The sequence below is a fragment of the Diaporthe citri genome (assembly GCF_014595645.1).
Source record: "Diaporthe citri strain NFHF-8-4 chromosome Unknown scaffold_8, whole genome shotgun sequence".
NCBI lineage: Eukaryota > Fungi > Ascomycota > Sordariomycetes > Diaporthales > Diaporthaceae > Diaporthe > Diaporthe citri.
Window position 1 is genome coordinate 142,381 of NW_025064853.1, and position 27,133 is coordinate 169,513.

The 27,133-nt window shown below is 39.4% G+C and overlaps 6 protein-coding genes across 6 annotated transcripts; 3 read left to right on the forward strand and 3 right to left on the reverse strand.

The window, feature by feature from the left end:
- Positions 1-191: 191 nt before the first annotated feature.
- INS49_014438 (uncharacterized protein) lies at positions 192-2,960 on the reverse strand (the record flags this gene model as incomplete). The annotated part of the gene is made up of 1 exon (XM_043175129.1): positions 192-2,960. The coding sequence occupies one exon, from the start codon at positions 2,958-2,960 to the stop codon at positions 192-194; it is 2,769 nt and encodes a 922-aa protein (XP_043020086.1).
- Positions 2,961-6,930: 3,970 nt separating this feature from the next.
- On the forward strand, positions 6,931-8,354 carry INS49_014439 (uncharacterized protein; the record flags this gene model as incomplete). Its single annotated transcript, XM_043175130.1, has 3 exons — positions 6,931-7,572; positions 7,662-7,707; positions 8,044-8,354. The coding sequence occupies 3 exons, from the start codon at positions 6,931-6,933 to the stop codon at positions 8,352-8,354; spliced, it is 999 nt and encodes a 332-aa protein (XP_043020087.1).
- Positions 8,355-10,029: 1,675 nt separating this feature from the next.
- On the forward strand, positions 10,030-10,995 carry INS49_014440 (uncharacterized protein; the record flags this gene model as incomplete). Its single annotated transcript, XM_043175131.1, has 5 exons — positions 10,030-10,196; positions 10,276-10,406; positions 10,543-10,647; positions 10,735-10,905; positions 10,964-10,995. 5 exons carry the CDS (start codon positions 10,030-10,032, stop codon positions 10,993-10,995), a joined length of 606 nt encoding a protein of 201 aa, XP_043020088.1.
- Positions 10,996-11,668: 673 nt separating this feature from the next.
- Positions 11,669-12,040, reverse strand: INS49_014441 (uncharacterized protein; the record flags this gene model as incomplete). Its single annotated transcript, XM_043175132.1, has 1 exon — positions 11,669-12,040. One exon carries the CDS (start codon positions 12,038-12,040, stop codon positions 11,669-11,671), a length of 372 nt encoding a protein of 123 aa, XP_043020089.1.
- A 1,406-nt stretch (positions 12,041-13,446) lies between these two features.
- On the forward strand, positions 13,447-14,426 carry INS49_014442 (uncharacterized protein; the record flags this gene model as incomplete). Its single annotated transcript, XM_043175133.1, has 3 exons — positions 13,447-13,451; positions 13,513-13,977; positions 14,147-14,426. The coding sequence occupies 3 exons, from the start codon at positions 13,447-13,449 to the stop codon at positions 14,424-14,426; spliced, it is 750 nt and encodes a 249-aa protein (XP_043020090.1).
- Positions 14,427-14,782: 356 nt separating this feature from the next.
- Positions 14,783-15,951, reverse strand: INS49_014443 (uncharacterized protein; the record flags this gene model as incomplete). The annotated part of the gene is made up of 2 exons (XM_043175134.1): positions 14,783-15,410; positions 15,476-15,951. 2 exons carry the CDS (start codon positions 15,949-15,951, stop codon positions 14,783-14,785), a joined length of 1,104 nt encoding a protein of 367 aa, XP_043020091.1.
- Positions 15,952-27,133: the final 11,182 nt, after the last annotated feature.

The following is a 27,133-nucleotide window of genomic DNA, read 5'->3' on the forward strand; positions in this document are numbered from 1 at the left end:
ACTGCTCGCATACGTTTGCCATAGATTCTGTCAAGAAATCTACCAAGCTTGTGGACTCTTTTGGTATCTAATGCCAACCCAATGTCATCTTCCATTCCAAGGGGAATGCATCACTGCGAAGTGGGTTTTCCTGGCCCCTCTCTTGCTTGTTAGGTCGCGTAATGGAACGGAGTCTTGGTCAACCGGCCTCCTCACAGTCCTGTGCTCTTGACGCAGGTCCAGAGAACCACGGGGACGACGACATTGTCGTTCCCGCCCGTGAGGACCGCCTCCGTCAAGCTGGCCGTCGTGGCACACAAGCCTGTTTCACCAATCACTCTCAGCCAGTCCCACTCAATAAGCCCAGCCCATACCGCGTCCAGACCGTGCGGGGCTCCCTGAGCCTCGGGCTGGGACGTGATGGGCCACCCGCCGATTTTCAACCAGATATTAGCGGCCAAGAGGCCAATGGACACAGCCACTGCAAACGCCACGCTCCCTTCGATGCTCTTACCCCCCTTCCAGAGCCACTTGTGGTGGCCCCAACGCCGCCCGATGAGCGAGGCCGCCGCGTCGCCGAGCCCCACGCAGACGACCCCCGCGACCATGCTCAGGTCGCGAGTCGGTACCTCCCAGCCTCTTCGGTAGCCGGTCCCTGTTCGTGGCAGGGACGCAAGGCTGAGCCACAGAGGCATGGCGCAGCCAATAAGGAGGAAGATGTGGGATATGACCACCGGTCCACAGTGGTCCCTACCATCTGTGTAGGGATGGAGAAAGTTGGTGATCGGTTTGGATAGAGGGGGGAGCTGGCTTGCGCGCAACAGATCAAGTAATAGGAAAATGGCGAGGACGATGGCAAGTGCCAGCGCACACCAGCCCGGGTCGACGTAAATTGCTGGCAGGAACATTGCTACCATCATGAAATGAAAGACCTTGCGGCGAGTGTCCACCTCGTAGAACGGGGACAGTCGGAAGACAACCAGTAATCCGATGGCGATGACAGTGACCCAATAAGCGGCTAGCACTAGTCTTGTGTTTGCCTCGCCGATCGAGGCATCTCGTAGGTGCTGGACCCAGCCCAGAGAGCATGACTTGTTGTCTTCATCAGCGCGATAGGGGAGACATATCCACCTTTCGAGATTCGCCTGGACGACCTGAAATCTGAACCATGGCAGGTCACCGAAGACGTAGCCTAGTGCCCAGCCAATAGGCTCATTGCCGTCCAGCGCTTGATACTGGACACAGGCCCGAACGCCTCCTAGAACGACAACGACGATGCCCACATAGAGCCACCCCGCGTACAACCACTTTCTCGTCATGGCTTGTGACTGGGTCAGAGAGAAGAAGGCACGCACTGTCGTGGAAGAAGATCTCTTCCGCCGACCTGAAGGGGTGTGAGTCTTAGACCGGCTCAGGATCTTATCCACAAAAGGCAGTGTGTGCCGCCGGGAGGGTGACTGAAAGGCGGTTCCATCGGCATCAGTGGACAAGTCGGCCCGCGCCTCTTTCCCAGGCGACACTAAAATTGTATCTGCCTTCTTCAACCCCGGGAATTCGTTCAAGCCACTTTCTTGCTGTAAAATTGATGCGCGGCGGGTCACTGAGGCTTTTTTGATGTCATCTTCGTCAGTCGTACAACCGGACACGCCATCTGAGTCTTCGTTGTCTGAGCCTGATTCCAGTCTGAGCCTCTTCAGAGAGAATGCGCTCGAAATCAAAGTGAAAATTGAAGGTCCTTTGCTATGAGGTGCCACTCGTCGGAACCGCCATTTCGGTACTCTAGCGAGTGCTATGCCCCATCGGATGACTGGACCACACAGAATGATGACCCCAATTCCCCCCATCCAAAGGATAGCCTGTAGTATTACAGCTTGTGGTGAGATAGAGAGGATCAGAATGTCGGCGAGAGATATAGAGAGGAGTTGAAGTTCCGCGGGCAGAAGACTGGTAGTTGTCAAGTGGTGAAGGATGAGGCACAAGGTCTGGTGTAACGGGTAGAGCAGTATTAAAGCTTCTCGAGGGTATAGTGACAGTCGGATGTCATTTCTTGATGACCATTCTGAGTTCTTTTCGGACGCCAGGAGAGGAAGGCTTGCAAGGAGCCAATGCAGCGGGCTGAAGGTCTCGGCAGCGGTGGTGGTTGGGATTAGTGCCCTCGGTAAGGAGGCGATGCCGAGCACGAGGTTCGGGAGGAGCGCATCCCTCACATTTGCAGCCGTGAGGAGGGAGACGAGAACGGGCAGAACCGGTGGATACAGGAGTATGGCGGGATCGAAAGATGAGGGTACATTCAGAGGTAGTCTCTTTCGCAATGGCTCTCCTCGTGTGTAGGCCCACAGCGCCGCGCGCAGGGGATACAGCGCCAGCAGCGCTGCGTACAGTGCACCTTGAAGCACGAGTTCCTCCCGATGCGATGCGACGACCAGGCTCACGTCCGGGTTGATGACGACGAGCCTACCCAGGCCGGACAGGATCAGGACCTCGGTCGCTCGCCTGGTGAGTTCCTTCCGCCGCTTTGCATTTTCTGCGCGATGCCTTTTCTCGTCTTCTGCTCTTCGCTCCTTGCCTCTGGTTGTATCGAGGTCTCCTTCTGGGAACGAAGGGGTCAGGAGTGGCGTGGCGACCCCCGACGGCGGTTCAGGTCTCCCCCGGAGTCCCTTGTGCAGCCGCGCCCGCGGCGCAGGCAGTCTTTTCACGAATATCTCATCGTCGGCCTCGGTGCCGCTGTCGGTGTTGGGTGTGGAGTCTTTGGTGAAGGCGGGCGAGGGTATGAGCTGGTCGCGCGCATCCCCAGGGGTATGGGTGGGGATGGAAGTGGCCCTGGGGAAGAAGCTGTCGGACGGCTCCAGAAGCTCCCACTTGTGGCGGAGGTATGGGTGCGGCGATCGCGAGAGGGTCCTGAGGCTCTCCTGGTCCTCCAGATCGTCATTCGGAGACACGGTTATAGGTTCGGGTCTGGGAGGCTCGAGGGATGAGGACATGGCGTGACTTGCGGGCGCAAGCTAGGAGATCATCGGGAACATGGAGCTCGGCCGGGATTGCGGTCGGGTCCCGGACGGTGGAGGGTTGGAAGGCGTGGTTGGATGCTGGTTGAGTGCGAAGATGAAGCTCTGGCACCTGGCTGAGTACGATCTTCAATGTGGCCCTTGCTGAGTGTGTCTCGGCGACGTGTGTTGTTGAGTAGTCAGGGAGGTCTGGGGCGTGGTGGAGCGGGTTGAGTGTCTTCACATGCGCGTAATCTGCCTCACTTGGCGCTGGCGGGCCTCAAGATTCAACAAACCCATGCCACAGACCGGAGGTTACGTATGCCCCTTGTCCTCCACTGCATCAGCCCTGCGACAATCATTCCCGTTTACTTGGCTCATTGGCACCGCCCAGTGCACGGCCACCCTGCTATCGATAAGGCCCGGCTCCTCAGCAAACGAAACAAACCGAGTCCCGGCCCCCGTCTGTATCAAGGCAACTTGATCCATCACAACTCACTCGAGACCAAAGTCCCAGCCCGAAACGATACGTAGCTTCCCTAGCTCAATGCTGCCCATGGTCTTTCTTGAGTGCTGCCAGTCGTCGTTGTAGATTGTGTCAACATTCAAGACCTTGTGGATCACATGAGGACCAGCAGCGCATCGGATCTGTCTGGACCACAAGCGACAGCTGCAAGAAATGGCACCTTTATTCCCGGCGAAAATCTGTCAAGTGTGCAGCAGTGTTGGCACTCGGGCTTGCGCTTGCAGATCGGGATACCAAAAATAGGTGGATCGTAGCTTGCTGCTGTCATGATCTGCTGCCAGCCTGCAGCATGATGGCCTGAGCCTCAGTCCGTCTCGTCTGCTTTCTGCCTGGGCCCCAGCTGACTGCAGCGTAGACCTCTGGCCGTGCATGGAGATTCTGGTGCCACAGAGTTTAGATGCACATGATGCAATTCTGAGCGCCTCGTAAACAATGGAGCCGCCATCATACTTGTACGTACAGTCAGACCATGCGTTGCCACAAGAGCCGCGCGCCTGTCAACAAAGAAACGGTGTGCGGTTGTACCGGTACTAAGAGATAGTCCACGCAACCCGTAGTCTTTGGTCGCTGGCGAGTGTACTGTGCGCTGTGGTGTAGCTGTGTTCCCACCGCTCTGGGTCGAGAGGGGCCATTGATCCCGGGCTAAGGTGAAATACGAGCCAGGAACCAGGGGTGCTTGCGATTGAGGCTCAGAGCCAGTGACGTTTCCGACTCGCCGACGCGGTGCGCAAGCTCTCAAGTGGAGCTGCCACGGACAGAGCCGAAACTAAACTATTCACGAATCGTGGCCCCAGCCAGAAGCTTCACCATTGGCACCATTGGCACCATTGGCACCATTGGCCAAGACCAATGGGGACGGCGTGGGCGATCAGCTCGCGGAGGAAGGAGGGTCTCAGGTCCTTCACCTCGCCGTGGCCGTGACGGTGGTATTGTGTCTCCCGGTGGGCGGAATTGGGGCTCGGGTGCCGGTATTGTGGTGTAGTACACAGGTATGCACTCCGGTCGCCGTCAGGTCCGCCGGTGCCGTGCAGGTGAGGTGAGGGACACGTCCATCTCACATGTCACGGGGAAGAAGAAATCTCCATACGATGGTTGAGAGAGGAGTCTTGGACTGGTTCGACAGGGTGGGCTTGTTGTTGGGTTGCTCGGGCTGTTTTGGTTGTGGACGCTACCCGGCCCCCCGTGCTGGAGCCCACATTAGGCCGTGCAGAAGCGTGAGCTTGCCAAACCCAGTGCCTATCCGGACGGGCCTTGCTTGTTGATCCGCCAGGTGAATACGAGCCACACTCTGGCGACTCTGGGGGAGGCGCTGAAACGGCCGACGACGTGCTAGCCAAACGCACACACAAACAAACTCTGCAGCTTACTGTATCTTGCCATGGCCCACCGGCCAATTCGTCAGCACCCCGAGGCTTTTGCGATGCGATGTGCGTTGCTATACGACGGGCAATGTGTGGTGCCTGCAGGGCAAGTCGAAAGATGTGTGGCTCATACGTCACCGTGTTGGGACCGATACGAAAGCATTGACGAGACGACGTGATGGCCTTTCGCATTGCCTATACCTAGGGAGTACACAGCACCTACTGCCTACCGCCTGTGGGTGGTAGTACCACAATAAATTCAATGCAGTACAGCACCTCCGGGTGTGACAGCTCCCCCTGCCTCCCTGTCTTGGAAGGTCGCAAGAAAAGCAGGGACGACGAGCAGACAAATGCCCAGGAGGTGCCCAGGAGGTGCCCAGGAGATGCCCAGGTGGGAGGCTGGGTTGGCACAGACCGGCGAGCCCTCTTGGGTTCACCCCAGGCGGGTCTGGCGTGGTGGGCCAGCTGGGCGCAGGGGGGTGTTCTTCTGTTCCTGTCAGGTCTGTCGGTTCGTCTGTTCGTCCCAGAAGCGCGACAACAGTCCAGCAAGGTTTTTGCTCTGCAGGTTCGCCTGCTGCAGCCGCCTGCAGGAGCTTGAGCTTGCATCCTGTGCACAGCACTGGCTGTAAGACACCTTCCTGGTGGAGATCTCCATTCCATGTGAAGCTGTCTCGGTGTGGCTGGGCCTCCGCCGGAGCTTGTTCGATGCTACTGAATGCTGTACGCCGGGACTGTTGGGATGGTATGTTAATCATTTCTGAGCTGTACAGTCGTACTGTGGTATAGATAGTCCTGACGTATCTGGTACTGCGTAGCGAGACGGGCAAGACAAAAGGACAGCAAGCCGGGTCGACCTTGCAACCCTGTCTCGGGTAGGATTGTCACGATAGTCTAGGTAGTCTGATCCCTGACACCAGCTTCCATCCGGTCCATTCGGAGTGATCAGCACGGCTTGCATCAGCCTCTCTTGCTCCTCCTCCTCCTCCTCCTCCTCCTCCTCCTCCCACTCTCACCCTTGCTTGGCCTCACGCACAGTCACTCCGTACCCGTTGCCGTGCCGTACTACTCACCATTTTCGCTCACTTCACTCGCTCGCCTTTTACGTCAGCCCCAAGCCTGGTCTGCAGCTGCTAGGTGGCTGGAGGAAGACGCTTTGCCGATTGATGAGGCCTCTTCCTAATAATTCTTGTATGCGCCAACATCCCCTCGCATACCGCTTCTCTCACTCACGGTCGGGCCAGCAATACGTAGAGATCCCACGGCTTGAGCTCTCACTCTGACGAGAATAAGCACACTCTCTGGTTTTCGCATTCACTCGCTGCCAACTCACCACACCGCACTGTGCTGATCTGCTTCGTCTCCGCCAACGAAAAGACCCCATCATCGACAGGCTTAACACTGACATCTCCTTCTCGGACCCGGATCCAGACTCAGGCCCAGACCTGCAGTAGAGTCCCATCTGGCTGCTGCCCTTGGATCCAGTGAGGGTCAATCCTCGTCGCCACGGACCTCACCCTGATCTCCTCGTCCAGTCCCAGCTTTCCAGCGTCCCATCCAGGAACCTGTCCGTCGCTCTTCTTCGATCGCCTCCGCCGAACTACTGCACTGCACACCTGCACACCTGGGTTCTCCTGGGCAGTGCCAGCGCAACGCTTATCCACCATCCTGGAGCTTAGCTGGGTCCACCTTGGAACTTGACAGGCCTGCAAGAGTCTCCGGTTTTTCCAATTCCTGTTCCTGTACCCACACCAGCATCCCTACCAAGCACAAGCACACGCAGCCCGCGCTCGTTATTCCTGGCGTGCAAGCCCACCTTTCGACATCATTATTCGCACAACACGACTGCAACCGCATGTCCACTGGCCCCAATATGCACGTTGAGACACCAAGATAAGCCGCTCGCTGATCGTCCGCTTTTTTTTTTTTTTGAGGCTCTCCTCGCCTGTGGCGGTTCCACTTCTGCGGCACTTGTCTTCCGCCCGGCGTCTCCAACTGCACATCCCGGTGGCGTAGGTCGTCTTGTCTGCAGCACCCGCCCCATTATCCTCCTCCTTCTTCAGCCCCCTCCTCCCCAGCCGACATGGCTCCGTCAAAACCAAACGATGTCGAGGCTTTTGGAGCAGGATTGGCCCAGGAAATCCAGGAGAAGCACAACCTGAGGGAGAGAAACCACCAAGCTGTACCGGACACCGACCGACGACAACGAACCATGGATTCTGGACGGAAACTCTTGCTGGCACTGTTGGTGTGCTGCATGGTCGCCCTGGGCTTGGCTTCAGCCCACCAGGGCCGGGCCGACTGTCACGAGGATGCTTCGAACGTTGACAGTGCCGTTGCCAACGTTGAGCACTCCTCGCTGTCGTCTTTGCTGGCCTCCAACTCGGCTGAGTCTCTTCGTGAGCTCTTGGAGAAATATGTGCCTGAGAGGTACCGCCAGCAAGATTCCCAGATCGCGAAACGCCAGGACAGCAACGCAACCGTCTCGACCGCCGTCACCACTGCGGTGACAACGCTTTCGTCTGCCTCTACAGTGGCCACCACCACTGTACAGACTCCGACCAACCCGACAACCACCGCCGCCACCACCCCGACGTCTGAGAGCGTTCAAACGAGCGTTCAGACTCAGACCGTGGTGCAGACGAGCGTGCAGACCCAAGACCCGGCCACCGAGACCGTCACAGCTCCTCAGACTCCTACTCCCTCAGACCTGCTGCTTCTTCTGGTACGTCCGAAGTCATTACTCCTTCTACCTCTGCCCCGGTTGCCTCTGCCCCAGCGCCGTCGTCTTCGTCTTCGTCCTCTTCTGAACAGAGGAGCGTATCCGTTGACTCGTCAACCACGACTGTCACTGGTGCAAGTCAGTCTGCCTCTTCTCCATCTTTATCTGCTACCCCTGAGTCGTCATCTGCAACCCCGTCCTCCTCCTCCTCCTCCTCCTCCTCCTCCTCCTCCTCCTCCAGTGCTGGGGAATCCCCTAGTGTCTCCAGCACAACGTTGACTGTCACCTCACCTGGTATGTCAACATGATTTGTGTTACATGTCATAATACTTGTGCCTGGAAACAGCCTTCAGGCTTCAGTGTTGTCTCCTTTGCCTCATATGATATACGCTCTTTATACCGTAGAACGTTGGAGCAGGAGCCAAGGGCTTGCGTCTCCGAATCTTTGGAAGACTTTGCTGACATGCTCTGCAGCCCAAGCAACATCGAGAGGCACTACCCTGGACACATCCAAGGCGACCCCGACTGTGGCCTCATCCACAAGCAAGACCAGGACCCCGGTGTCGTCGAAGAAAGTGACCACCACATTCACATCAACTATGCCAGATGGGGGCATCTCAGTCGTCACACAAACCTCATTCTCTTACGTCGATGCAGAGCCGACGGATGGCTCAACGACTCGGCCGGCCGCGAGCCTGCAGACCAATGCCGCTCCGATTGCAGGACCATCCCTCCCGGGTGCCGCCACACTGTTTGCAGGACTCTGGTTCTTTTTATGGCAGTAAACTTAATCTCTTGAAAGAACGGGCTGTGCTGGGGTGGTATCTTATGAGATGATCTCACGCACTCTCCTTGAGGTGTTGTAATCAGGATAATATTGGCCGCTAAGGAGGGCACAGCCTTGGTCCTTTTGGGGGGGGGGTGGCAACATTTTTCGGAGCACCAGAGGTTGACCAAGGGATGAGGAGGCCGTTTGTTTTCATCATCGAAGTTCCTTTTCGCAAGCATTGTCATTCAGCAGCTTGCACAGCATATGCATAGCGTCATCGGGGCACAGCGGGATACGGCGCAACAGTATCGGACCACTCCTTCATCTTTGGTTTTGGGCAAATCTGCGTTGAACATTAGAGCCACCGCGAGGGCAACAAAAAGGGTACGCGCGGATCACGACTTGCATAGGAGGAAAGAGAAAAGAATAACTACCATGGGGGGCCGAAAGGCCCAGACATGTGACACATGTGTCGGGAATCTACGCCATAGTTTCTCGCTTCGCTTTACGTTGTCATTAATATTCTGGGCGCCCGTTCGTTCATGGATGGGGCTCCTTAGGCTAGCATGGTAGTGATAATACCGGCTAACACCTACATGCTGGTGAGTCAGTGATCCAGCCCCAAGACTACGAGCGGAGTTGTTGCCACGGACGCATGCGAGTTTCGTTGCATTTTCTTCGCGATGGGATCTCCTCACTATACAGACCAGCTGCCCAGCCGTTGGAGAGAGCCGCAAAGCACTCGGTCCGAGACTACGAGTTCGTGGAGGATAACCTTTCAGAATCTTGAAATGTCCTTCAACGTCCCCAATCATCACTGGTACCTGCTTCCTGATCCCTCGGATTGCTCCAGGGCTTGGGCACAGCCGTGGCCGGGTACTGGCTAGAGCCACCAACGAGCTCGTCGGCAGCGAGCTCGCCTACACAGCAAACGCAATCCGCACAAGCACCACCCTCAACGCGTCATTGAATGGAATCAGAGCACTCACCGTGCATTGATGATTACCATGAGGCGAAGTGAGGCCGGCGGCCGCGATGACTCGTGCCCTGGCTCCTCAATGGAGTTCTCTTTTCCCCGCCTCACTCTGTGAATGCTTCATTCATCCCGCCGAAATTGTCAACGTGATGTACATATTGCCTAGCTACGGCACAAGGCCGGCCCACGCCATGTGTAGCTCGACCTGAGACCGACCTGTCAAGTGTATATCCGGGACCTTGACTACCGTGGTAGCGTGCCAGGAGTTAACCGCTAGTCATTTTGCTATGATTATATTCCCAGCTGCCTCGTTGACATTTGTTGCTATGCACCACATCCAAAAGCTATGCCATCTTCATCGCTGTTACGCCCATGATTCTAGGAGCTTTCCCCTACCTGGGAAAGTCAACCAGAAAGGGGATGAGCATGGTCATCTCTATCGAGCTGTTCAAGCTGGAGACTGGCTCCAATCAGCTGCCTCGACGATGCCTGCATGTGGTAAACGCAGGGAAATCAAGATGAGGGTGAGAGTAGACCAGGGTTTTTATTGTTGAGTGTTGAGAAATACATATGACACCCCGTCTCTATTCCAAGCATCGCCCCTCGGTCTCTTCTCTTCTCTCCTTCTTCGCTCAAGTCTTGGAGAAACGTGAAGGAAGCTTTAGCCCTCTCGATCACCACACAAGTCTAGAACACATCACTACTACTCTTCAGCATGGCTATCTCGCGCCTCTTCCGGCAGAATAACGGCTCCGCCGTAGTCTTCCTCGGCGTTGGGATTGTACCTCTCCTCATCGCCCTGGGTCTCATCCTCGCCGCTCCGCACTCCGCCCTGGCGGCGCCTTGTGACCCCCAGGTCTCCGGCTACGGGCCTCCTACCTCGTAAATCCCCCTTTCCGCCTCTGGTCCTCTTCATCTGTGGCAGGGCAGGGATGATGCTCACGGTCTTTTTCTCCCTCAGGCCAGACACGGTGGACGCACTCCACGCGAACTTCGTCTATGGGGCCACCGCGAGCAATGCTCCCGTCCCGGCCGGCTACTCGGTGTTCGATAATAATGGAAATGCCCCGTTCGGAATCTACGGCACCTGGAGTGCTGCCCATATCAAGTCCACCGAGTTCTCGTGAACCTCGGGCCGCGACCCGTCCAGGAGCTGGTGTCTGGACAGACAGAGCCTCAAGCCTCCCTTTTACCGAGTCCCGCAGCTGACGCCGGGTGATATCAACAGTGCCCAATACGAACTATTTAGGCTGGCGTAACCTTCAGAGTTACGACCCATCCAACTGCTCGGCCCTTTGCAACTCGACTTCGGCGTGTCGGTCCTTCAACATGTGTATGTAATGAGATCCCAGCCCTCGTGATGACCACGGCTGTAAAGCGACCTCGCAGGATGTTGCTGACGCGTAGCTTCCCTCTCCAGTCTTCCAGCGCTCACCGACCCTGGAGCCGAGCTGGATTCCCACCTCCCCTTGCTACAACCCCCCCTCGACCGTCGAGATCATGTGCACCTTGTGGAACACCAACATCACCGTGTCGGCCATCGAGACCAGCTTTGGCTGGCCTCGTGGCGGATTCAACGTGTCTATTGTCGGTGAGTTTTGACGCAGCACTACACCATTGACAATTATTCGCTGACTGTAATGTTGTAGCATCCAAATATTACAACAAGAAGGGATCTTAAAAAAAAAGAAAGAAAAAAAAAAGGCCCCTTCTGCAACGCTGCGGGTGGTGCATCTCATCTGCTTGTTTCTAGCGGAAGGCATCGAAGCAAGGGTACCAGGTGGTTGAAATGTAGTAATGATGGGTATCTCTAGTAGTGCATATGAACTTTCATCTTTCGAAGCCTCACAAAGGCTTTATCGTCGATCGCCTATCCCAGTTGTGGCAGATCCGCGTATGTACGGACTTCCATAGCCTGCGTCTGTGCGGTATATGATTCCTCGCCGATAGGCTTCTGTCCAACAAGGATTGGCGTCTAGCAGCACCGTTCTTGTAACAGGAGTCGTTGCTCGCCTCTATATTATATTGGCTCTCCATATATTGTCTGCTGTGCCAGTCCTTCAAAAACCAGAGAGTATCAGGAAAGGAAAGCCAGGAGGGCTTCTCCAAAAGCCTTGGGAACAGAACGGAACGTGGTGACACGGCTGGAGGAACGATCTCAAAAATGCCATGAAAAATACGTCTTGCATCTCAGGGGTTGCCACGGGCAGAAGCCTAATGGGTCATCTCGGTAGTAGTGATGTGATGTTCGGAGGTGGCCGGGGATCAATGGAGGCCCTTCAAAGACAAATGCGCTGGGAACAAACATTGCCAACTTCCACTCCCACAATGTTTGGCGTCTTGACTTCCCGTCCTTAGCCGGGGCCGATCTTGGGCATGTCGTGGTGCTCGGATAGTTTCGACAGGTAGGTGTTGAGCTCTTCCACGCGCTCCTTGTGGGTCTTGAGGAGCTCAGGCCTGGATGTTTCCGCCTTCTCTAGCAGCCTCTTCCTGCGTGCCTCCTCGAACCGCCGCTCAGCTTCCGTCTTGTTGCTCCTGGGTGGCTCGTCTCTTTCGGCTTCTTCGACTTCTCCGGCTTCTTCCTTGTCCTCGGACTCTTCTTTCTTCGGCTCGGTAAGGATCTTCTCCAGAGCAGTCTTGTCCTTCTTCTTCTTGTGCTTCTTGACCTTGGCGCCCTTGATGCGCAGCGCACCGCCGCCTGCCGACTTGTACTCCTCGGATGGCATTGCCGATCTGATAACGCCGGTGGCCTCGCCTGCTCGCTTCTCTAGTATCTACCGAACCTTAGATCGTCTGACGTGGAGTCAGCCTGTGTCTGGACGGTGGCCAAAGCAGTGTGCGACTCCTGGTGCTGTCGGTATTGAAGAGTGTCGTTGTCAGCGGCGGAGGTGTGGTGTCGCAGGTGAGCTTGATGTCCGGCAGGCAATGGGTAAAGGTAGTAGTAGAGCCGTTGTCCAAGGTGGGGTTCATGTAAGCGCCCCACAATTCGCAGCTTGGGCCAATCAGACACCCCTACGAATTTTGCGGCTCGACTACATTAACATCGCCAGCCGACGAAAATTTCATTGACTTTCTCTTCCTTTCTTCTTCAGATCAAAAAGTATACACGAAGATGCCACGACCGTCGCCTCGCTCCCTACAGCGGCGTGTTGCCTTTTTTCTCTACGGAGAATACTTCGGAGACTAACGCTCCTCGATTAGGAAGTCTTTCACCCTGCTACTCCATGGGTAGTAAGATGCCAATGACGGGATACATTTCATCGTAGAGCGCAAGCAATGTAGAAGGAAGCTCAGGTGCGCTTCGTATTTTGTGTGTCTCCTGAGATTACCAAACACGCACCTAAGAATTTCAGGAGATGACTGTTGTGACGCCGCAGGCGTGCCAGTTGTCCTGTCCGCAGCGTGTCTCAGCCCCAATGCCTCCTGGCGGGCGCAGCCCCGTGATGTATTGCACCATGGCAGCATGCGTGGTCTGGTGATCCGAATGCATATCTATGCTGCACGTATAGGCACAGCGACAGACCATCGCCAATGGAACCGTGTTGAGGCCCTGTGCTGAATGGATACAGATCGAAGTCCAGTCCGCCTGAAATGCCCAACCGCTGACCTGCACAGGCTCAAGTCGATGCGGGCCAGAGTCCAAGAACGCAAAATCCTACGACGAGTTCCAGCTGATGAGCAGTCTCTTCGGTCGACTCACGCCAAACATGGAGCCCATCTGCCTGCCGTCTCTCCAGCTACGATCGCGGCTGCAGTTCCGCGGCCGGGATTGGGAATGCGTCCTCATGTGCTTTCATTCCTCCAGCCGCGTCGCGTGGCTTGGATCATCTCCGACCCCGTCTTCATGGCGCATGTCCCGAATGTTGACTGTTCGCCGCGAACGTGACAAGTCGAGCCCTGTGCTATATAGAGGCCGCCATGGGACTGCTGTTTGCGGGCGGCTCTCGCTCGTCATCCCAGCCCATCGGTCGCTCGCTGCAGCAGTCTCTCATTTATTTCAATGAACGCAGGACTCACCATATCCCCAGTCGCTGTGCCCTTCTGACCCGGATTCGCTCTCTTGGGCCGCAACAAGCAAACAGCTGTCTCCCCTCTTGCTCACCTGTGCCTTCGCACGAACCACACGGACATCATGTCGTGAGTCGTCTATGGTGGCACATCTTGAGAAAAGACACAAACTAATGCCCGTCGCCCCTAGTCTCGGTCAACTCACCTCGAGCGCGTTGCTGTACTGCCCGGACGAGCCCACGCTCCCGCCAGTCACGGCCACAGTCACGGCCACCGTGACCTTCACCAAGACATGGGAGTACGCGGCCTGGGCCGCCTGCCCGACAGCGGAGTGGCCCGCAATCTACACCATCGAGGAGGTCTGCACGGGCGACCCGGACGTTTGGACCCAGCCGGCCATCCCGCCCAACTTCATCAAGACGGTCGTCACCTGCGGCGTGTGCGAGCAGCAGACCCAGACCATCACCTGCCCTGTTGAGGAGGCGGCCCAGACCGGCGACGTCACCATCTACGGAAACGGCGTCACTGCCACGCCAGCTTCGGTCCCGGCCCAAGCGACTGATGCTCCTGGCTCCGGAATGGGCCCAGGGCCCGGCTCAGATTCGGGTCCTGGCTCAATGCCTGGCATGGACAGTGGTCCCGGGGCAGGCAGTGGGTCCTGGGGCGGACGGAGCAGGAAGTGGCCCAGGGTCCGGTTCTCCAGCTCCAGCTCCAGCTCCAGCTCCAGCTCCAGCTCCAGGGTCGGCCCCGGGCAGCAGTCCCACCATGGACATGGGCGCGGGAGGTCATTCTCCGGCTGGTGCCCCAATGCCAGCTCCCAACAGCAACAATGGCAATGCTGCACCTGGATCCTCGCCCGACTCTGGCTCAGGGTCATCCCCGGCGCCGGACTCCGGGTCCGGTTCTGGGCCAGGTGCAGCACCGGCGCCTGGCGGCGGCGAGGCGGGTGGGTCGTCTCCAACGTTTGTTACGCCTCAGTCAAACGCCGGGACTGATGGCGCGAGCTCCCCGTACGCGACTGCCGGTGCACCAACCTGGAAGAGCACCATGCTTCTCGTTTCGGGAATGTTTGCCCTTGTATCTGGCTCTATCGTATGTTACTGAGACAGTGAGCCATCTGAGGAGTAGATTGGTGGACTTGTTTTTCAAAAGGAGTTCATGGCTTGGAAACGCCTGGATCTTTAGACTTATATTTGTAATATTGTAGGGGCTCTTATTTCTTTGCAAATGACTCCATGTTTTCCAGATGCCCTGAGAAATGCTTCGCCAAACTCTGCTCAAATTGTGCTTGACAAACGTGAAAAACCAAGTGCTTGTGTCTTTCCCCCAGGCTTTGGTGCCAGCTGGCCCATATCAGGGCAGATGACCCGTACTATCTATGTAACGGGTCTCTGTGTATGTGGTGTATCTCTCTATACTCTCATGTCGAGATTCTGTGCCGCTGATGCACTTCTATTGTCTTATGCGACCTTTGTAACAGCCAGTTGCCCCGGGCCACCATCACCCTCCAGCTCGAGAAGGCCCCCGCCCTCAAGCTTCTTCTTCCATTTCGCGCTCTCGTACCGTGCGAGGATCATGGTCATGCGAAGGGTCTTCTGGTCACTCGACTCGTGCTCGTCGACTGTTTCAGGCACAGGTGTGAAGGTCCACCGTCCAAAAGCCCAGTTTAGTATGTACCTGCACTCTGGGTACGGCGGCGTCGGGGTCGCCTGATCTTCATCGGAGCCCCTGAGCGCAGAGGTGGACGACAGGACGGCCTTGATCCGGTAGACCTCGTCCTTCGGTGCCGCCTTGAGCAGTTTCTGAAGTGCTGCTGCGTTGACGCTGGAGCCCTTGGGGCCGGTGAGTTCGACTGACAGCACCTCGACCTCAGATTGGTGGTTGTCGTCGTGAGCGTGGTCATGGTCGTGGCTATGGCCGTGGCCGCTCGGCTCGTCCGTTATGGACTGAGCTAGCCCCCCATCGATACCAAATATGAGGTTCATGGGCACCTGACCCTTGTTGCTCTTCACCCACGCTGTCTCAACCTCCAAATCGCCGACGCGATCCAAGCATTCGTCGAATCTGCGCTCATCACAGTTCTCCCACCTGCACTCTTCGTCAGCCCTGGCCAGGGTACTTTGCCTAAGTAAGAAGAAACGGCCGTTACATACTTGTTGAACACGATTAAATCGGTATACTTGGCCTGCAGTCTGGCCGTGACGCTCGTGTCTTCGTACCCCTTCCAATTCTCCACATCGATCACGCTCACAACACCATCCAGGGAATATTGCCCTGTCTGGCGGGCCAGACGGTTGATCTCCATGGCAAGGGTGGCAGGGAATGCTGAGCCGGAGGTCTCTATGATAATCCTGTCCGGTGTCACCTGGGCCTGCAGCTCCTTCAGGGCCTCGCTGAGCTGGCCGACGAGGTTGCAGCATATGCAGCCGTTGAGCATTTCCCGCACGCCGGATATGGCATTTGACGATGCGAGCTGTGAGTCGATGGCGAGGTCACCGAATTCATTTTTGAGAAGGGCGAGCTTGTAGTCCGGGTTGGCGGCTTTTAGTTGGGGGATAAGGTTGAGGATGAGCGTTGTCTTGCCTGAGCCGAGGAAGCCCGTGATTATGGTGATTTGGATGGGAGCCATATTGGCAGGCAGTGTGGCGCGGATGTGAAGAAGGGCAACCTGGAAGTTGTTCGTGTCTCAAAAGAAAAGAAAAAGGTTCGAGGGGATGGAAGCAAACCTTTGAAAATTGTCATATGATCTTACATGAGTCCCGTCAGGCCAGACTGGGTCACCTTGTGGAAAATGACGCGCCTGTTTCGGCGACCGGGTCGGCTGAAAATAATTAAGGTTATCGGTCACTTATCGCTGACAGGGCCCCCTGCGCTCGCCTTGGCATGCATGCTTAGTGGCACGCTTCGGCTGGTATCGTGATTGTGACATTTCGGACATAACTTTAAAAACAGCTATGTTCCTTGTAACTACCAGGACGTTGCTAAAGGCAACTTCACCTGGGAGATGGCGCCGTGTAAGGGTGACAGTGGTACTTCTGCTTGAGCCGAGCCAGCCATCTCCATGATGAGCTGAACGAGGACCGTGTCCAACATGTGTCCACTATGTGTGGAAAACAAGCTGTTTTACCCCCCCTGTTGATTAGGTTAGCTCTCCCCTCCCACACCAAAATTTGGCTAGCAACGCAAAATATGCACCTTAATCCTTATTAACCTTATTATTAACATTACTTATATACTTAATTTAATAAAATTAAGGTTTTTATAATAATTAATTATTACTTTTTTTTCCTTTTCCTTAAAGGAGGGAAAAATGTAAAATTAAGTGTAAAATTTAAACTTTATTTTATTACTTAACTATGTTATATTTATATATATATAAAGCTATTTTAATATATTTAACATTTATTTATTAATTAAAAGCGGCATTTAATTTATTTATTATAACTTAAATTTAAATTTTTAATAAATTTATTTATATAAAACTTAATAAATATTTTTAATAATAAGTTAATTATTATAATAAAGCCTTTAATATATCCCTTTAAATATAATTATAATTAAGCTTATAATTTTTATTAATAATTTCTTTATTAATAATTATAATTTTAACTTATAAATTAAATTATTTATTATTTTAATTAATAAAGAATATTATTATTAAATAAAAGTTTTATAATTATTAATTTAGCTTTTATATAATTAATTTAATTATAATATTAAAATATAAGTTATAATAAAGTTATAACTTATAATTATTTAATTATAAGCTAGCTTAAATAATTTATAAATAATAATATATATAATTATTAATTAATAATTAATTAACGCCGGTTAATATTATTTTTAATAAAATTAATTTAAATTATATATTTTTAAATTTATATTATATATATATATATATTTATTTATTATATAAATATATTATATTTATATATATATATATATATATATATATATATTTTTTTATAATAATAATATTATTTATTAATTTTTAATTAAATATAATAAAGTTATTTATAATATTATAATATTTAAAACTTATAATATAATAAATAATTTTAATATAAAAATTATTTTAATAATTAATTTTTAATAAATTATTAATTAATTAAAAATATTAAATATATTATTTATTATTTATATAAACTTATATTTTCTTTATAAATATTTTATTAAATAAAAAAAAGAAAAAAAAAATTAATAATTAATATAATAACTTTTAAATAATTATTAAAATAAAAAAAGATTTATAAAGTTAAATAAATTATTAATAATAATAAGTTAATTAATATATTAAAAACAAGCTACTTAAATAAATAAGGAATAGGTTTTATTAAACCCTTTTAAAAGCAACTTAAGGAGGAGCTTTAACGTAATAAAGAGGAAAGATAGGAATAAAAGGAAGCTAAAGAAAGGAAAAAGCAAGTATTTTAAAAATTCTTAAAAATAAGAAAAGCTTAATTAAAGTATTAAATATATAAGAAAAGAAAAGAGTTAATTTCTTTAAGAATATTTAAAATAAGCATAAAAGCTAGCTTTTTATAGCTAGCTAAAATTTAACGCAATATTATTTTTTATATATTTCCTTATATTTATTAATATACTTTTTTTTAAGTACTTTATAATAAATATTATAAAAATCGCTAAAATAAAACCTTGCTACTTTTAATTAAGCCTTTAAGTTTTAAAATCCACTTTATTATAATTTTAATTATTATTATTATCTTTAATTTCTTACTTATTTATTTTATTATAACTTTTATTCCTTTATAAAAGCTTTAAATATTTTTAAAACTTACTTAATAATATATTTATTAATTATATTTTCTTAATTATTAAAGTTTAATTTAATAATTAGCATTAATATAATTATTAAAAATTTAAATATCTTTATAAAATAAAAAATAAATTTATTCTTTTTTTTAATTATTGCATTAAATATAATATATTAGCTTTATTAACTTTTACTTTTATTTCTTATAAAGCTTTTATTTTTAAGTTTTATGCTTTATATTTAATTACTTAGCTAGCTTACTTATAAGCCTTTTAAATTATTTTTAAGCAAACTTAATTATTATTTTAATTACTTAAGGTTAGCTAATGCACTTTAAATATTATTTATATTCATTATTAAGATAAATAAATAAAAAAGATCCTTATAGATACTAAGGTAAGTATTTCTTGCTAACTTTAAAATATCTTATAATGTAATGTTTAAGCTAAAGGCTTATTTAATTAAAGTTTTACTTAGTTAATTTTAAGTTATATAAAAGTTTATGCTTTGCTATATATTAAATATTTAAAATTAGGTTATTAAATTAATTTACATTAAAGGTATTATTTCCTTTATACCTTTTTTTAATTAATAGTAATCTTAGTATATTATAATTTAAATAGCTATTATTAAATAATTTCTCTTTATAATAAAAGTTTATTTCTTGCTTTAATTACTTTTATATTATTAATCCTAATAAGAGGAATTAATATAGGCGTTTAAATGGCTTTATTAATTTTATTAAGCTTTAATTAAATAGCTTTAAATATCTTAAGGTATATAATTTTAATTAAAATAGCTTTAGCCTAATTTTATACTTCTTAATTATTCTTTCTTTAATTCTCCCTAAAGTAGTTTTTAATAAACTTAATAATATATTACTTATAAAATACTTTATTAATTTATCTTAATTTTAATATAAACTCCTTGCTAAAATTTTACATTTTATTTTTTAAGGCAATTATTAAATATTTATAAATAAGTGCTTTAACATTCTTATTTATCTTATTATTCTTATTTCTTAATGTGAGATTATTTTATAATAAGCAATAATTTTCCATTTTATTAAAAATTATTACTATTTAATAATTAAATATATAAATAAGCATAATAATAAATTTATTAACTTAGCTAGTTTTTTTAACTTAAGATAAAGATTAATACTTAAAAAATATTTTTATATTATCTTTATAAGCTTATTATTAAATATTATTTATTTTATATTAAAAAATAATAAATAATTAAGGATTTAAATTTATTAAATATTATTTAAATAAACCCTATTTATAATAATTCTTATTTTAAAAGAATCTTTAAAGAAATTAATACTTACTTTTTAAGTAAAGTTTTATTAATTTTATATATTTATAATATTTAGGAATTGCAATACTTTGCTAAGTAAGTTTTTAAAATTATTAAAGTAAGGAAGTTTTATAATTATTAATGTAAGATTATTTTCTTTAAAAATAATAAGTTTAATTATTAAAATTAAGATATTAAGGTCTTAAAATACCTTATAATGCAAGGGCAATTAAGATTGCTTTTTTACTTTACTTTTTTAATTAAAAAATATTTTAGCTTTTAATTATAAAAAAAGAAAGTAAAGAAAATAAATAATAAAGTAAAAAGTAAATAATAAAAGTTAAGTAATAAAAAGGAAAGATATAATAATAAAAAAAGCTTTATATTTTTAGGAATTATTATATAAATAATTAAGGTAAAGAGAATTAAAAATAAGGAAGAAATATAATTAATATTTAATTATAACTTAAAATAGCTTTTATAAATAATTATTACTTATTCTTAAATAAAAATTAAGTAAGGGAAAAGATTAATATATTAAAAATATACTTTTATTAAAATAATTAAGTAATAATTAATTTTTAATATTTAATTAATAATTATATAAAGGTAAGAAAAAGAAAAAAAGAGAGAAAGGTAAAAAAAAAGGCTTAATTATAAATAAATAGGTATAATAATATATATAGGCTTAAAGTAATAAAAACTAATAACTTATTACCTTTAAGTTAAATAATTATATTAATTAAAAAAAAAGTAATAAGAAAGCTTATAAGTTATTATTAAAAGCTATTAATTTATTATTTTATTAATAATTAAAGTAAAAGGAATATATAATTTCTTATTTTTCTTAAATAATAATTAATTATAAAATACTCCCTTTTTAATTTATAAATTTATTAAGCATAAGCTAAAATAAATTACTTAATTAAAATTCTTTTATAATAAAAAGATAAATAACTTTTTTATAAGCAAGGAATTAAAGATAAGTAATTCCTTTTAAATAATAAACTAATCTTAATTAAAAATAAAGTAGTAAATTATTCTTTTTAATAATAAAATAGCTTATTATTAGCATTGCTTACCTTTTTTTATTATAATAACTTTATATATAAATTTTCTTTCTTCCCTTAAATTCTTTTTTCCCTCTTCTTTTTTTTAATATCCTTTTAACTTTAATTAGCCTTTAAATTAAGTTAAAATTAAAGCAAAATATCATAATTTTTTTATCTTTAAATATCTTTTTATAATAATATTTTTATTATTAAACCCTTTTTAATTAAAATTAAAAAGTTTAATATAAAAAAATTTCCTTTTTTCTTTTAAGCTATTTATTATAACTTATAAGTTAAGCAAGTTTTAATTAAAGGTATTTACATTTCCTTTAAGTTAAAAAGCATTTTTAATAAAGGTTAATTTATTAAAATTATTCTTTATAATATTTTTATAAAAGGCATTTATATATATAAAATTATTAATATTAAATAAAATTAATACCTTGCTTAATAACTTATTAATTTTACTTTTTAAAAGATAATTAAGGAATTATTTAATAAGTTTCTTAATAAGCTATAAAAAAAGTAGTTTTTAAATAATATTAAGAATTTAATTAAAAGCTATATAAATATTATTATTATTAAGAAAAATAATAAAGCTCTTTATAAATAATATATAATAATAATATATAATTACTTTAATTATTATTATTAAGTAGCTTTGCTTATAACCTTTTATAGCTATTAAAATATTTCCCTTTATAAGTATTGCTTAAAGCATATAAATTATAACTTTTCCTTAATTATAAATAAAAATATTTTTATTATAATTTCTTTCTTTAATTACTACTCTTTATATAGTTTTTATAATAATGCTTATATTAATTATATTTATTATATTAAGGAATTTAATTATATCTTTAATAAATATAATAATATAAAAAAAGTATAAAAAGTAATAATAGCTAAATAAATAAAGTTTAAAAATATACTTAGCTTTATAATTATTATTAATAAAATAATATAGCTTAAAGAAATAATTAACTTTAATATTATTTAAAATAAAAAGATTAATATTATTTAAGGTTAATAATTATAACTTTATAATGTAAAATTCTTATTATATTAATTATAAAAATAAGCTTTTAGCAAGATATAAATAGTAATTAGGATAAAAGGAAAAAAGGGAAAAAGTAAATTAAGTTATTAAAAAGAAAAAGAAAGTTTTTAATTTTAGCAAGAAAATAATAAATAAATATATAATAAATTTTATAATATATTTTTTAAAAATATAATATTTTATATTTAAATTTAAGGCTAAATTTAATTAAGTAAATAAATATATATAAAAGAAATTATATATTATAATAAATATATATATATATATATATATAAGAAAAGATAACCCCCTTTCTTTTAAATAAATACTTAAGCTAAAATTTAAAAGTATTGCTAAGCTAATTATATTAAAAATATTAAAGGTTATTTAATTAAAATAAAGGAATATTAATAAATTATAAAGGCTTATTTCTTAAGTTTCTTTGCTTTATATATAAGTATATTATAAGTTTAGCATTTTAAATATTAAAGTTTAAAGAATTTAATAAATTTAAGCTTATAAATAATTAATATACTTAAGCAATAAATAAAGATATATTTAATTAATTTTAATAGTAATTAAAGTTAAGGTTATTTAAGTTAAGGTTAAATAAATTAAATTTTATTAAAATATTTAAAAAGGGATTATTATTTATAATAACTATAAAATTAATTTCTTAAAGCAAATAAGGTTTAGGTTTTTATATCTTAAAATAATTAATAAATCTTTTTAATTATTTTAATAAAAAAGTACTTAAAAAGTAAATATTATTAAGTATTTAAAGTTTATAAATATTATTATAATAAATTTTATAAATAATAAAAGAATTAAATTAATAATAAGTTAATTTCTTAAATAAGGAATAATTAACTTTTCTTTACTTATTAATAAGCAAAACTAAGTTATTCCTTTTTAAGGGAATAAATTAAGGGAAACCATAATATATATTTTATTGCGTAGCTTTCTTCTTATAATTAAAGATTAATTTAATTATTGCTTTTATATTTTATAAGAAATTAAGAAGTAATTAAAGCTAAGAATTAAAAGCATTTTAAATAAATATATTTAAAGTTTAGGCTTAAATACGCTATATAAAAATAATAATTTTAATTAAAATAATTAGTTTAAAGTTATAAAAAAAATAAAAGGAATTCTTTTTATAAGATTTCTTAAATAAAGTTTAATTAATAAAGAAAGCATAAAGTAAGATTTATATTTAGCTTTTAATTCCTTTATTAAATATCTTTTTAATAATAATTATAATAATAAAGTATTTATATTTAATAATATTATTAATATAAAGGTTATATGCTAAGATTATAATTTTCTTAACTTTAATTATTAAAAGATATTAAGTAAATTAATTTATATTTTTTTATTCTTTATTTATTATTATCTTTATTAAAAGCCCTTATTTAAGAAGGAACTTTTAAATAAAGAACTTCTTAATACTTTTTAAGTTAGCTACTTTAAAAAATATAATATTAATTTATCTTATTAAGTTATATTATTCTTTAATTAGCTTATTATATTTTTAATTAAAAGGTAAATATTAAATATTAATATAAATTTTAATAAATAATTAATTTAATATAATTAAAATAACTTTATTATTATAAATTTAAGTATTTTATTTATTATAATAAGGATAATTAATAATAACCTTTTTAATATTAATATATTTTCCTTTTTAATAATATATAGCTTAAATTTAAAAATAAGTAGCATTTTTTTTATAATGCTTAAAAAAAACATAATAGTTTTTAATAATCTCCTACCTTTAATTAAGATTATTTATAATTTATTATTATAATAAATCCTTTTTAAGTTATTTTTAAAGAGTTTTTTTATAAATAAAAAATAATAAGCCTTTTTATAAAAAAATAATTATTATTATAATATTAAATTTTTAAGATAAATTTTATAATAAAGTTATTAAATAATTTTAAGTAATTCTTTTAATTAAAAATAATTATTAAATAATAATAATTCTTAATTAAATAATTAAAGTTAAAATAATTAATTAAGAAAAGTATTATATTAATTCTTAATATTTCCTTTAAATTTATAATTTATTTTATTTAATAACTTTAATAACTTTTTAAAAAGTTTATTTATAATAATATTTTTAAAGCCTTTAATATAATAAATAGTAAAATTATAAGTTTTAATTATTATTAATTACATGTTATAAGCTAGCCTTGGGTTGTTTGCCGTAAGGTGTTTAAATAGGGTTTATATTTAAAGTATAAAGAAAAAGGTTTGCTTTTCATTTACACCTATATTAAAGCTTATTTTTATAGGGTTAAAGCCCATTAACTAATTATAATAAGTAAAGCTTAAATCATAATATATCCTCCTTTTTTAAATTCTTATAACAAGCCTTAAAGGGCAGTTATATAATAAAAAAAATAAAGGATATTATGATTTAATTATAAATTAAACATTACTTTTTACTTAGCTATTTAATTATACCTTAGCACCTCTTAATTACGCTAAAGGCCTAGCTTATTATTTATAATTAATATACCCTAGCTTTTATAATTTAATATATTAGCTAAAGTAAGCTAATAAAAAATAATTATTTAAGCGCAAGCTAATAGTTAAATTAATAGCATTCTTATAATTTTTTAATGCAAGCTTTTTGCATAAGCTCCCTTACTTAAAACCTTAAAATTATAAATTTATTATATAATTTATAATTAATTAATGCTTAATTATAAGCAATTTATTTTATTAACAGGAATTTCCTAAATTTTAAGTATTTTTATAGCGTTAAATTAATTAACATATAATTAGCTTACTTTAAGCTTAAGTTAGCGCTAAGTTAACAATATTTTTAAGCCTTATTCCATAAAAAAAAAGTTTTATACCTCCTTAAATAAACTCCTCCCTCTTACTAGCCTTAATTAATAAAAGCTATATTCTTATTTTTTTATAATAATTAAGGTAATTATGCTTATAATAGCTAAGTTAATTATATATAAAATACTTAACTTTGCTTATTAAAACCGTTGCAATATTAATATTTATTGCTTTATTATTTTAAGGTTAAGTATTATTCTTTTTTATTATAATGTTAAAAATGCCTTTATATTGCTATAAGGTAAAGTAAAAGGCTTTAAATATATTTAGCAATTCTTTATAATTAAATTAAGTTTTTATTATAAAGATTAAGCTATTAATTATTAATAATATTTTATACTTATTTAATTAACTTTAAGCCTTTATTATATAAATTAATTAATTAAATTAAGTAAGAAATTCTGCTATTTCCTTTTTATAACGTTATTATAATGCAATTAAGCTAAGCTTAGCATACCTTTATTTAAAAGGATCCTTAAGCGCAAAGCAAACCTTTTTTAAAAAGCTTTTTAGCTACCCCTTAAATATTTTCATAAAATTAATATAAAGTAGAAATTAATTATAATAAGTTTTTAGCTAATTAAATATATAAAAAAATTAAGCCCTTTTAATGTTAATTACCTTTTTATTTATTATAAATTTAGCCCTTATTTTTATTAATTAAGTTATTAAGTATTTTTAAAATAAGAGTTTTTTAGGATAAGGAAGGGCTTAATAAGCTACTATTATTTTTTTTAAGTTTTATTATATTAAGTTTTATATAATTGCATTATGGGTTTATAATGTAAAAGGACTTTAAATATATATTATGGGCTAGCCTTGGGTTATTTATTATAAAATGTTTAAATAGGGTTTATATTTAAAGTACAAAGGAAAAGGTTTGCTCCTCATTTATACCTATGCTAAAGCTTATTTTTATAAAGCTAAAGCCCATTAATTAATTATAATAAGCAAAGCTTAAACCATAACATTACCTTATAATATAAGCATTTAATATATTTAAGGTAAATTCTTTAAATTACTAAATTAAGATATTTAAATTTATTTTTAAAGTAAAGTAAATATTATAAATATAAAAATATAAGCACTTAATTATATATAAAATAGCTTTATATTTTTACTTTATTATATTATATAGCTTTTTAACCTTTATTTAAGTATTATTTTTATATTAAATTAAGTATTGCATTTTATTTTTAATTTATATAAAGTATATACTTTATTTCTTAAAACTTATATTTATTATAAAAATAATTTTATTATTAAAATAATTAATATTAATTAAATATAGCTTTAAAAGTATTTATAACTTTTTAGCAATTTAAGGTTTATTAATAAGATATATTCTTTTTTAAAAACTTAAATAATAGCTTAATAATAATTTTATAAAAAGGTATTTATCCTTTATAAAAGTTTATTAAGCTTAAAAAGAATTTAAGCTTAATTATATTTTTATAAATATTTTATTTATTAATTTTAATAATCTTTTTATTTAATAAAAATTAACTAAGTATTTTATAAATATAATTAATAATATTAACTTGCTATTTATATTATTTTAATTTAATAATATTAATTATTTCTTTAATTAACTTAAAATTATAAAGAATATTATTAAAATTCTTAATATACTTAGCTATATATTTTTAAATTCTTAATAAAGTAAGTATTTCTTTATTTTTATAGCTTATTTTTAAGCCCTTAATTATAATATTATTAAGAAAGGGTTTATATATTATAAAAATTAAATTATAAAAGATTTAAATTATATATTATATAAATTAAGTAATAAAATTTATAGCTTTTATAAATAAGTTATATTATTAAAATAATTTAATTAAAATAAAGAAGGTTATAATATTTTAGCTTTTTTTATTTAACTTAATTTAATTATATCTTAAAAAGAAATTAAAAAAGAATAATATTTTATATATTATAAATTCCTTAATAAACTTATTTATTAATAATAAAATAAAAGCATTTTTAATTATAACTTTATTAGCTTTTAAAATATTATTAATAAATTAATAATTAAAGTCCTTTTTTTTATAAGAAATTATTAATTTTTATAAGTAATATAAGATTTTTTAATAACTTTATTAACTTATTAATTCTTAAGTATTTTAATAATTATTTTTTTTAAGGATTTTAAAAGCTAAATTATCTTTATTTAATATATTTTATAAGGAATTATTTAAATAAATTATAATAGCGCTATATTAATATTAATTTAAGCAATATAAAATAATCTTATATTAAAGATTTCTTTTAATTAAGGAATAAATAAATAAATATTTCTTTTTCTTATTTTAAAAAAGAATTATAGTTTTTTATAAAAAAGCTTTTAATTAATTAAGCATTAATCTTAATTCTTTATTAATTAAAGAGAACTTAAGTTAAATTTAAGCATTATATTTACTTTTATAATTCTTATTTATAATTAATTTTATTTTTTTTATAAATAAGTTTTTAATTAATTATGCTTTTAAAAATAATTTCATTAAAAAGATAATTATTTATAAGATAAACTTTAATATTTATTTGCTTATAAAGAGTTTTAATTAAAAATTAAATAATTTTATTAATTAATTTAATAATAATTAAAGTAAAAGGAATTTTATTAACTTATTTTTTAATATATATAGCTTTTTTTTATAAATAAATATTATAAATATAAGTTAATATTTATTAACCTTTTTTTTTAACTTAATAAATTCTTTAAACTTTAGCTTAAAAGTTTTTTATAAATATAAAAATTAAAGTTTTTATATTTTTATTT